Source organism: Anas acuta, chromosome 9, assembly GCF_963932015.1.
Source record: "Anas acuta chromosome 9, bAnaAcu1.1, whole genome shotgun sequence".
Lineage (NCBI taxonomy): Eukaryota > Metazoa > Chordata > Aves > Anseriformes > Anatidae > Anas > Anas acuta.
In genome coordinates this window covers 19,964,986-19,977,561 of record NC_088987.1, presented here as the reverse complement: position 1 = coordinate 19,977,561, position 12,576 = coordinate 19,964,986, and the positions used below count along the sequence as shown (strand labels likewise).

Here is a 12,576-nt window from a genome sequence, read left to right as displayed (position 1 = left end):
TGATGCAAGCCTGAATAGTTGCTGTCTGTCTGGATAGTTAGAAGTCATACTATTTACTTTAACAATTTAAACACTCATACGCTTGTAAAAGTATTCCTGGGCCAACCAACAATCTCTGCTTTGAATACTAAATAAAATATTACCTGATAAATTTAACTGCTCTTCCTAGTTCAGTATTAAAGGTCTCTTAACTGACAGTAACACACGCCTTTTAACTGCACCAAAAGTAGTATTTATTCAGTTTGCATGCTTGTAAACTCGGATTGTATTTCAGGTAGCAAATTAAATTGACACAATTGTTTAAGTTATATTAAATGCTGTAGCTGTATCTGCAACCTGTTCGTACTGAAATATTTTCCAAATTGATTGGCTGATATTAGTCTAGCTAGCTTTGTTTATCTGTACTGTCAAAAAAAAAAAAAAAGGGTTGGTATGATTATATAGACAGAAGTATACATAATTGGGCTTATTTTATATGTGGGGAAACCCTTGCTAAGAGTAAACTTAAAATCTTAATGTGAAATTAAAAAAAGCTAGATGATTATTAGCTGTATGGGTTCATAAAATGTCAGTAAAAGGCTACAATGGGTACTTTGTAAAAATCAGTATAGTCCGAGTTTTTGCATCCTACCTTTCTGTGTGTGTTTCAAACTTAGCTGCAGTTGCCTTTATGATACTATCACATCTAACTTTTTCTTTTTTAAATATTAGGTTTTACTGCAATCACAACAACCAATCCCATTTGGCTAGTAAAGACACGATTACAGCTTGATGCAAGGTAAGAATTTACTGGTGACAACTGGAAATCTCACTGCTGTTAGATTTAAACTTTGCGTAAGTGTTCTGAACGGAAGTATTTGGATCGACTCTTTCAATATCCAAAACTTTTGAATTACGAAGTTGGTACTGATCTATCTGCGAGTTACACTTGTTGTTATAATCATTTTTCTTTAATCTCTCTGTTCTAAGGCGTGCTTGAGATACTGTAGTACACTGGCCAACAAATTTGGAATGAATTACAGGGTTAACAGTCTTATATTCTACCAACATATGCTTACGTTTCCCTTCAGTAATGCAGTCTTTTTGTTGTTAGTTGTTGAGCTAAAAGTTCCTGAAATTAGAATTTAAGTGTTTTAAATAAGAATTTAAGTATTTTAGTGAAAGTTTAGTAAAATGATGAAACCCCAATCTGCTCTTAGTTTTTCACGTATAGTGAGCTCTAGTCTATAAAAAGCAGAAGCCTGCTTTCATTGATCCAAACACAGGAATTTCCCTAATGTGGAACAGGCAATAGAAGTTGTCTGAATTTATTACAGAAATTGATTACACAAAGTGTTTATTGGTTACAGTACTTGTAATGACGTAGAACCTTATGCAAATGGAGAGGAAGACTGACCTCTATTGTCATCTATTTAAAACTAGGGAGAGACTGATGAGATGCAAATGTCTAAATACAACCGTCCTGTTCATTTTATAAACTTCCTGTAAAGAGTGCAATATCCAGTTCTCTTTGCAGCCATACTAAATCCGTTAATGAGCCACAAAACTTAGTAGCTTACCTGTTTCTGGTTGTAAAGCATGAAAGCATTGCTTCAGAAAATAACATTGCTCTGTAATAATTTCTCGAAGGAAAAACAAAACCAAAACAACCTACCAAACTGACATTGTCAGTTCTAAGTGACATTGTCAAATGAGATTCATTTCTGGGGAGAATTGTAACTATCAAGCGTAGGCAACACTAATCTTACATGTTTAAGAGTTTACTGAAATAATTAATAGAATTAAAAAACGAAATACAAACACAGTGAAATCAACTTAATTCCTTCCTTATAAAACAAAGAAAACTGAAAAACCTCTGAAGGTTGCTGGGGCAGAATGTACTAATTTATGTAAAGAGGGTTGAAATACACCAACCGTAAGCCCAAATAAATGGTTTAAAACTATAACCTTGATTGTTCTTGTAAAGTGAATCTGTTACGGTCTGTGCCAGCATACAGTGTGATAGCATTTGTTTGGGAGGATAGGTGTCTGTGACAAGTGGTAATTTCTGATGTACATGTAACAACCTTAGATGTGCAGATCTTCTAGCTACTTTAGTGCAGTGGCGTTCTCCTGAATCTTAGTCACGACAATGTGTATCCTAAGGAGTATCTGTGCATCAAAATGTCATTAAAACAAAATAGATTATTGTGAGCTCTTCTTGCTGTACAGCCTGCAGTTCAAACCTTAGCATGTTTTTGTATTGCTTTCAAACTAACGAGTGCACATTATTTCTGTATGTAGTAACAAACCCGTTGCTCATATGGGAGCTTCCTTCTAGAACAAGGAAATCTATCTTTAAGTGTGGAACACAGCAGTTATACAGGCTAACCTAACACATGCTGTGTTTTCAGCTTAGAAGAGTTTTAGTTTTTAATATTTCAGGTTTTAGAGGCATAAAACACTTGGCCTGTATGATTATTTAAAGGTTGGACTAGATGATCTTGGAGGTCTTTTCCTACCTGGTTGATTCTATAATTATACTCACTTGGTTTTGTTTATGGTGAGGTTTTCTTCAAAATTCCCACTGGTCCCAGTAAAAATGGGGAGAAGGCATGTTTTGTTTCCAGAGTGAAGTTGTTATAGACTTTGAGGCAATGCTAGGGCTCTTAAATGTCAGAACAATTTCTTGCAGCAGTCCTGTAAGAAAGGTAAGACAGGTTTACCTGTCCAGGTGTAGAGGAGACATACAGATTGGGCTGTTCCTGGAGTTGCAGCTTCTAGGTTTAGCTGTTCCTCTTGCTAATTGTTCTTCATCTCTGTTCTCCTGTCCTACCAGCAGCACTACCCACCACTCCACAGCATCTGCCACCTAGCTCAGTCAAGTTCTGATTCACAGCTATGTGTACACATGGACCACTTAAAAAAGTGCCTGATAACCTTGCTTCAGTGCTTTCTGCTGCAGAGTCAAGCCATCAGGATTGAAATTCTGCCATCTAGCGATGCCTTATTCTACTTGCATACTGTCTGTCCTGATTTGACAGTATGCATATGACTTAACGTAACTTCTTAAAAGCTTATTTGCTGTTTTAATCTGTGCAATTTGCTCACTCAGGAGACCTCTGCTGGCAGAATCCGTATGCTTCAAGTGCCTGTGCTCCCTGCTGCAATGAAGCAGATTTTATGTAGTGTCATAAGGGTCATGCATAGTTGTGTACAGTGTGTTAGATCTTTCAGTATGCAGAACTCAATTCAGTAAGTAAGCTAAAAATGGGAATTAGATTTTCTTTACCCAAATATTTTTTGATAATGTCTAATGTAATTTGGCTTGGGTTTTTGAAGTTCGTTCTGACATCAGAAAATAAATAGCAAGAGGCTGAGGACAAGTATTTTGATGTCCTTCAAGTCCAGTGTGCATATTGCAAAGTGTAAGGAGCATATGCCTTGACATCAGCTTAGCTGAATCAAATAAAAGCTGCCTATGTTGTGTTGGTTGTCATGCCCTCTTCAGATGTTTGCTGATACCTCTGATGCTCTGAGGCCTGTTGGAACCCTAGCTCTCCTCTGTTTCTTTCATGTTTATGAGCCTCTCACCCAATTCATCCTAAAGGCTGTACTGCAAGACATGCCCTTCTGGAATGGGATGGGTAATTGCTGTAGGAGCTGTTTATTTGAGGCAGAATTTAGGGGAGAATCCACTCATTATGCAGAAGGAAATTGTATTATTTTTTTCTCCCATAAGCCTTAGCTTATAAAGCCTGCTTGGGAGTCTGTTTTTAGGCAATTTAGTCCTTTGTTCCACAAGACACTGGGAGGCCTAGAGCCAGTTGATTTGTCTCTGTAATATTTTACTTTAATCATACTATAAAAAGTTTGGCTTGGAATCAATGTAGTACTTTACTTGTGTTCAGTGCTGAAGGTATTTAGAACATTCACTTCCAAATTCTGTGTTCCCGTAAGTATTTGAATTAGGGACCCTTAGCATCAGTGTGAGATGTTTCCTAAATCTTCTTGTCACTCAAGAAAAACTGCCTAATTATTTTCTAATCTCAATTTGCACTATCTTGATGTCTGTCTTGTTTTCTTCTTAGGAATCGTGGAGAAAAACGAATGAGTGCGTTTGAATGTGTCCAAAAAGTTTATCGATCAGATGGTATTAAAGGCTTTTACAGAGGAATGTCAGCATCCTATGCAGGCATATCTGAGACTGTAATTCATTTTGTTATTTATGAGAGTATTAAGAGAAAACTACTGGAGTATAAGACTGCTTCTGCCATGGACAATGAGGATGAATCGGCAAAAGAAGCTTCGGACTTTGTTGGAATGATGATGGCTGCTGCCACTTCCAAAACTTGTGCAACATCAATAGCATATCCCCATGGTAAGTGGGGCTTGTGTAGCTGAGATCCTGAATCAACGTGATCAAATGGAGTTTTTCCAGCGATTTGTAGCAGACTTGGACTTGCTTGCTCAATAACAGTGCCTTTATCTAATGCTTTTCACATTCAGCTAGTCAAAATGAGTATAGTATTCAGAAATGAAAATATTTTAAAATGGATATCTATCACGGCTATTTTTTTGTCAATGTTTATTTCTACAAGGGAATTGCCAGGCTGTGGCCCAGAGTACTTAGGGAGAAGGTACTTTGTTACTTGGAATCTACATAGCCAGCAATTTCACATAACTCAATAGTGGACTGTGGTGGTTTACCACCGGTAGATAGTTAACCACCACCACACTGCTGTCTTACTCCTCCCCACTCAGGATATGAAGAAAATACAAAGGAAGAAGCTCATGGGTTGAGATAAGACTGTGTCAACCCAATGCAGAAAGAAGAACTTTCTGGCGTGTAAGAAAATAGGCAGCCTAGTTTGGTTTTCAGTGGCATTTGATTTTTCCAGCCAAGTAGTTGTATGTACATTAAGCTTGATGGATTGAGTACTTCATTCATGGCAACTTTGAAGTTAAAACATAAGCCCAAACAGTTCTCTTCTGGATTTTAACTGAGCAAAGTCTTCTTGCTTAGCGATTTAGTAGACAATACGTAAACATTTAACTTGTTTTCCTCTTACATGTACCTGCTTTGCCTCTATGTTTATTTTTTTAGAGGTTTTCTGTTATTAAGAACTTGAGGAAGGGGATTGGTTGCCTTTTAATGTAAAATTACTAGTTGGTTGCTGAGAAAGATAAGTGGCAAACATAATCATGTGTGGTTTTCTTTATACAGAGGTTGTACGAACAAGACTAAGAGAAGAGGGAACAAAATATAGATCTTTCTTCCAGACGCTATCTTTGCTTGTGCGAGAAGAAGGGTATGGATCCCTTTACCGAGGTTTAACTACACATCTGATCAGACAGATTCCAAACACAGCTATCATGATGTCAACCTATGAAGTGGTAGTCTACTTGCTCGATGGATAGCAGCGTGTCATGGCTTTCTAGAGGAAGCTGGAAGATTGAAAGACTGAAGTGGACCATTGAATGTCAATGCCAAATGCGGTGGGCAAAAGGAAAGTTATATCAGGAACATGCAGCTATGGACAAAATAGAAGGTTGTGGGCAACTGAATAATTTTGCTGCCTTATTGTATGGTCTCAGAAGTGTGGCAAATGGGAGCTGCCCCTTAGGGAATGCATTTATACATCTCTTAATTCCAAATTGCTACTTTATTTTCATCTGTTAATCTAGACAACGCTATTCAGTTTTCAGAGACCTGATGAGTGAGAGAGGGGGTGTAAAACATTCTCGGGCAGCCTTATTCCCACTTAATGATTGCTCTCAACTACATCCTTTTTTGTTCTGTTTTACTGCACAGTAACCTGTTGGAAGAATGGGGAAGATGATACTTTAATACCTTTCCATACCTGAAATTTCCATTTGGTTGCTCTGAAGTTTCGTATAGAGACTGAGGTAGTAGTCAGTGTGTAAAGTTTTCAGTGTTGCTACCTCGAGATAGGATATGGCGCAGGGACCCAGAACTGAATTATTTCTTCACTTTAAAAAGGTGATGCTTGTTGGCTGTTTGTGTTTTTTTATTTGTTTGTTTTTTTAAGTTTGAGCAGTGTTCTAGGTTAGTGAGAGAGGATCTGATTGCTGAACTCTTCAGGTTATCCATCTCTTAATATTGGTGTATGTGGATTTCTAGTTCTGCTGCATCATTGTTTTTAATTTCTGAAAATTTCCTTCCTTTTTAGAAGGAAGAGACCTATGAAACACTCTCCTATATCATCTGGTTTCCTTGCCAACTTGTCAGGTCACTCGCACAGCTATGGTAGTAGCTGAATGCTGCTACTTAGCCTTTTAAAGGATACTTACTGTGATAGGATATCTTACCTAGTCCAGCCTAACATTTGTGAAGACAGGATTTATTCAAATAGCTCAATGCTACCTAAGAACAAGCTGTTTTATCCTAAAACTTTGGGCAAAGCCTGACCTAGCTTACTAGTATCTGTATTGGTGTAGAGGGGAAGAACATGCATCACCATGGCTAGGGTGACAGGAAGCAGAAAATGTTGAAGCTGAGATAAATCTCTTCAGTGCAGACAGCCCCCGTACAGAATGATGGAGAAAAGAGTAAATTAGATTTATTTTTTTGATCAGCATTCCCCTTGATAATTGGTATATCACTTCTTCCAACTTGAGCCTGTGTGCAGAATTTCAGTTGACAGTATAACCTTGTCCTCCAGATTGTTTGAATTTTCAGGAATTGTTTTTTGTTCTATAAACCAGTTGCAAAACCATGAGTTGCATTCAGCAACAAGGCTTAGCTAGTTAACTCTGTCATAACTTAGAGCATTTTCCAAAATCATACAGTCGGAGTGTCAAAACCAGAAGTTTACTGTTACAAGAACTCGTGTATGTTTCCAAACAGAAATCTTCTGTCTGCACCTAGAATATTTATCAATATGCATCCATGATCCTTATGAAGAAGATGGCCATTGTAATTTGGGGGCAATAGCTTTCTACATATAAATGCCACTACACTGGTATGACAGAACTGTGCTATCAGCTCTTCCAGTGTGGTGCTTCAGTGTACTTAAACTGTGCATTGTGTGCAATGGCTTTCTTATAAATGACTCCTTATGCACTTTGTGGCCTTCTGGCTTGTGACTTTTCTTCCTCTTATCAATTATCTGTAGTCAAACTGTGGTTAGTACATGCTGTTGGGTTTTAAACAAGGCATGTGGTTTGATTTCCGTGTAACTGCAGGATAAAGCACTTCATGCTGTAAATGTGTAGGATCTCTGTTGCAGTAGTTCTGTAGGCTTTATGTGAAAACTTGAAGCTTACAGAGCAAGCAGTCTGTTTTTTTTTTCATTCCCTTTATTTTGATCTTGTCATGTTCTCCATGCTGCCAAAATTTTGAATACTTCATGTAACTACTGATTGCCACCTATAGCACACGCAGTGACCTTGGAGTGGAAGCTTGGCTGTACTGACTTCTTTGTCCTTGGAAAATCATGTTTTACCTTTTTAAAGACAAATACTGTGGTCTGTGATCTGTCTGCGAAGGTGAACTTGGTTGATTTAAAGAAGTGAAGGGAGTGCTTATATGTGTGCTCTAAATAAAATGCACCTTTTTCTAGTGATTTCTAGGAAAAATCGGGAGTATTATTCATGACTCTGAAGTCTTGCTGTGATGCCATTATTCGGATAACTAAACTAAGTGCAGGCATAGCTGCTTATTGTAGCTTTAAATCTATAGAAAGTGGATTACTCTTCAGGCTATCCAAGTTATTTGGTCACAGACAAACTTTAACTTGACAAGACAACATTCAACTGTGGAGTTTGTGAGTATAGCTGACATTAAGCCTTGCATTAGCCTAGGCTTCATGCAAGTCGCTCTCCTTTGTTTATTGGAAACAGTCTCCCTTGATTACACATACATCTCTTCCATTAACTCACTGGGTACCTCCTGTGTGCCTTCTCTGGGTGAGATCTGACCCCTGCAGTTACTTTCAAAACAAAAGTTGAAGTAGAGAATGTTGACAAGGCCAACTGAGTATGGGAGACAGCAGCTAGAAGTAGACAATCAGCTTATGGTTCCACCTTCTTCAGGGGGGTTTAAGCAATGTTTTTGCCTTCAGGGGGTGATCATGTTTTTTGGCTTACTTTATATAATATAAACCCAAAGTTTTTTGGCTTTTTCATTAAAGTACAGTACATACAAAGTTACCTCTGAAATATTTCCCAAAGATCTTTAAATTATTTTTGTAGTTTTCCTGATTATTTATTCCAAAAGCTCAAAGGGAATTAGAAGATGCTACACTCTGTACTATTCTTCTACAGAACCAAAAGGAGTGCATTTAAACTTTCTTGTAATTTAAATGGTCATCCTAATTTCTATTTGAATGTAGCTTATTTACGTCACTTTTTTTTTTTTTTCCCTGCTAAAGAGGCAAATTGTTTTTTGGATGTTTAAAACAAGCCTCAGTAATTAGTTTCTTTCCACAATTTCCCTTGCCTAGATAAACCCTTACTAGCTACCAGTTTTGACTCAGCAAAAGGTTAGGTTTGGGAAGCACTGAGCCTGCACTTTGCAGAACCAGCCCAAAGATGGCAGTGGAGCCTGCATTGCTCAGAGGGAAAAGGGGCTGCCTGGCTGCCTGTGTGGCTGTGCTGCTTGTCACCCAGCTGCTGTAGCATCCTGGGGGTGACGTGCCAAGGATGGCCCGAGTTTGGAAAGCCAGAAAAAATCGGTTTCGGCGAGTGCCGTCACATTTCACTGCCCCTCTAATTGCCCTACAGTCCCTGTAGTGCTGCGTGCTGACAGGTGAGTTGTGGTGTGTCGCAGGGGGCTGAGCCTGGCCTTTAAAATGACCGATAGTTCTGCTGTTTGTCTGAATTACTCATCTGCTAGACTATGTTGTTTTAAGTAGTTTTACACTAGGGTTTTATGGAGTTTTTGTTTATTTTAATTGTAACTGAAACATCAGCCTGTCCACTAGTACATTGATATTGCACCTATCTAGTTCCCTGTTTACATAATGCACTCCATTTGTTTCCTTTCTAATTGAGATGTTTGTTAATGACAGCTTCTGCTGTTACATTTTTGTTCTTATAATTACATTTGTAACATTCCTCACACTGTAGCATTTGAGAAGAATACTTCCAGATCCAAAATATTGGAGAGCCTCTGTAAATGTTGCTTCCTGTTTGAACTGTTTAAATTCAGAAAACAAGCTGAACACTGAAGTGTGCCTAGGTAAATGTAATCCTTTTTCAACTTTTGTCTGTAAAGATTTAGTTAAGTAAGTTTCCAGTTCTTCTATTTAAGTGAGTCTGCCTACCCTGCATATGTGAACTTAATTATGCCCTAGGAGTCATAGCTAAACACTCACAAATGACAGTTCCAGAATACTTTCATGCTCATGTGAGGTTTGCTATTATTCTTGCATACATGTAGTTGGCTGTAAACTATGTGCATTTACTCTGTATTTATATAGTTAACTCTTTTGTTTGGATTGCTTTAAACTTCAAAGCAAATTAAAATGATGTGCTTCTACTCAAATGTTGCCTTCTGTGCTCAACTGTACACTACTTTGAACCTTTTTGATTTCTTATTTTTGATACATACCAGTGCCTGGACAGTTGTGATTAAAAACGAGCATTTTAGTAGGAGACCATGGTGAATCATTTGATCTTGTGTCTTTTTATAATAACTGCACGTAATGGATCTGTGTTGTACCTATGGGTTTTTTTGTTGGGGTTCATGGGTGCTTTATATTAGTCTGTGTTCTTGCAGTTGAGTTTGAATACTCGTGTTACTGTTTGTCAACTGAGATTCAGTAACTGGTGTTCAGAAAGTTTGTGCCATTTAAAGTGCCATCTAGCACAAGCTACTGTTTGCAAAAATGAAGGGCAGTAATTCCTTAAAATGTTCAGACTTCATTGCAAGTGCACTTACAAGTAAGTCTTTGAATCTGAAGTGCTATTAGATACGATTTCTTTTTAATTGTAAGCATTTGATCTGAAGTCTGTCCTGAGAACTTCCTCACAAATCATTCTGCAAAAACATACATGGGTTTTGTTTGGGGTTCTTTGTGCCGCATTTCCTTCCCCTCCCCTCCAAATCAGTGTGTTTTGGAACTGAATCCTTAGCAGCTTTTGATATGGAGCCAGATTTGATGTTTCCAATTTCATTATTTCAGATGTTCAGAAGTTTTTCAAACCTTGCATTAAAACAGCATGTCTGTGATAACTTTCATTTCTTTATTTTCTTTCAGTACATGTTAATTTGAATTGACCAAGCCTGCTCTGCTTCTGAGACTTCTTAGCATCAAGGTCAGCCAAGCTTCAGAGGTGGTCAGTCGTCTGGAATTAGTGCAGGCAAGCAGCGTGCTTATCCCTGACACATCTGAAGTTACGCCTCTAACTGGCATAATTGTAATTGTCTGCAATTGATCTTTCAGTCGAGTTCTCAGAGAGGCAAATTGGCAGGGCAGAACTCAGGTTAAGTGCTTGGGGATGTTTTGACGTTCATGCTACTTCACTTCTGCTGGAGGGGTTGTATTAAGCTTGCCCTGGACAAAATCATGTGTGTAAAGTAAAGGTATGTGAGGTCTGAATTGAGTTACATTTTGGCATTAACGCACTGGTGGTCTGACACAGATGCAGCTGAAAACCATGTGAAGCTTAATAAAGATCTCTCACAAAAGAAGGCCCTTAAATTTGATAATGCACTTAAAATGAGGTAATTCCAAAGACAAATACTCCTCAAATCTTCTAGGCAGTGTTGCCAGCAAGTGTGCTTGTTGCTGACTCAGAGTGTGATTTATTTATTTTTTTCTTGCACAGCTTCTGTCAAATGCAGGGGATGCCAGGACAGGAATCTAGTTCTTGTGAACTAATTGGTGCAAACAAAACATTGTATTTAACTGAGGAAGATATACCGGAGAGAAGGAACTTTCATATTTTAAATGGAATGTTGCAAGGGATGCAATATTGACTGGTTTCACTAATGCAGGCCTGCTTGTTACTGATACACTTGTGTAAAGGCAACTAGAAGCCTTTAAAGACAAGCTCCAGATGATGAATCTTAGTCCTGCTTCTGGGTGGATTTCTACGTAAGGGAGTGTTTCTTCGCTTAACTGTGGTTGTTCAGAAGTCAGTAGCTTTTTCTAATCTTGCTCCTGCAGCAGACACCTAGGACGGGACTGAGGCTTTAACTGCTGAAATTATTGCATCTGGAGTGTAAACAAAATTCAAAGCAGTCTGTTCTGGAACTTCAGCATCCATCTAAAACTCTGAAAATAGGCATGGTAAAGTGCAAGTCTGCAGAAAAGATTTCAAGAATTCTTATAATTTAGGACTGTTGCTACATAATTAGGGACTAGATAATGTACTACCGGTATTTAAGAGGGAAAACAATTAAAATGAGGGAACTGCAGGTTTGTGCATCTCTACCAAGCAAAACTCTAAGCAAATCTCTCTTCTGCAGAACGTTGGATGCAAAGGTAAATGGACAGTAAGTAAGAGTTGATCACTTTGAAATAAACTGGTGATTGTTTGCAATAATGTGTATTTTAGATGAAGAAAATGCAGGAAATCCAATCCATATGAATTTTGTGGAAGTATCTGAAGTGGAGCCACAAAGGAAATCTCTAGGTTATTCCAACATGGGTAAGATCTTGGCCAAAGAGAGGAAATGTTTTGTAGTAGGAACTGATGCATTAGTGATGAATAGTGCAAGTACTTAAGGAAGGCTCAAGAAGATTTCTGCAAGAACTGTACTTGGTATTGTATTTAGTATGTATGTCAGTGCTTCTGGCAGAAGAAAGATTTGTGTATAATCAATTGGAAAGAATTAGCAGTACGCGGTTGTTGAACACAACAAAAGAGAAGTAGATTGTCATGACTAGCAAAATAATATTAAATATTACTGCAAAATGCATATTCGGTCAGTTATAAACTGCTGTAGGCTGGGAGTGTTACTTTGTAAGCTGGAAAGGACGAAGTACAGTCAGTTCAATAATGATGACTGCTTTAAATTTTTATAGATTTACAATATTTTAAATATATTTTAAAATAAAAATATAGTTCTAGAATGCTAAAGCAAAAGCACTTTTATATAAGAAAGTTGAGCTGCCCTGACTTGGGATACTGTACTCAGCTCTAGTTCATCACAGCTAGGAAAAGAAGTTTAACAAAAGTAATTGGGGAAAGAAGTGTGCATATCCTGCCAGCATAACTGACAGAATCTGAAAAGGGATATGGTGATTTGAGCAGCCTGGTCTGGTGGAAGGTATCCCTGCCCATGGCAAAGGGGTTGGAATTAGATGGTTATTAAGATCTATTCCAACCGAAACCATTCTATGATTCTGTGATTTTACTGCCAGTATTAAGTTATAAACCCCAGTGCTACAAAAAGAAGGGTTATTTGTTGGCTGTTATTGCATCCTACATAATAATCAATGCAAAACAGTCTTAAGTAGTCCTGAGAGCAGGAAGGAGGGAGGCACTTGAGTGCCTGAACAGCATGTGGAAGAGATGCATGGTGTGGTCACCTTTTGATAGCATGGGTCTACATTTACTAACCTAGATGGTCTCTGTGTGTTTAGTTTGAGTTAGGTGCTCTGTTTATGATGGAGTTAATCA

General features: G+C 38.0%; 1 protein-coding gene across 2 annotated transcripts in view; it reads left to right on the top strand.

The window, feature by feature from the left end:
- SLC25A36 (solute carrier family 25 member 36) overlaps positions 1–9,600 on the top strand; it is a 33,433-nt gene extending 23,833 nt beyond the window's left edge. For both annotated transcript variants that reach the window (XM_068691563.1, XM_068691562.1), the window contains 3 exons: positions 712–778; positions 4,071–4,360; positions 5,207–9,600. In XM_068691563.1, the coding sequence (XP_068547664.1) occupies positions 712–778; positions 4,071–4,360; positions 5,207–5,400 (551 nt within the window). In that variant the 3' untranslated portion in view covers positions 5,401–9,600. The remainder of the gene's footprint in view (positions 1–711; positions 779–4,070; positions 4,361–5,206) is intronic.
- Positions 9,601–12,576: the final 2,976 nt, after the last annotated feature.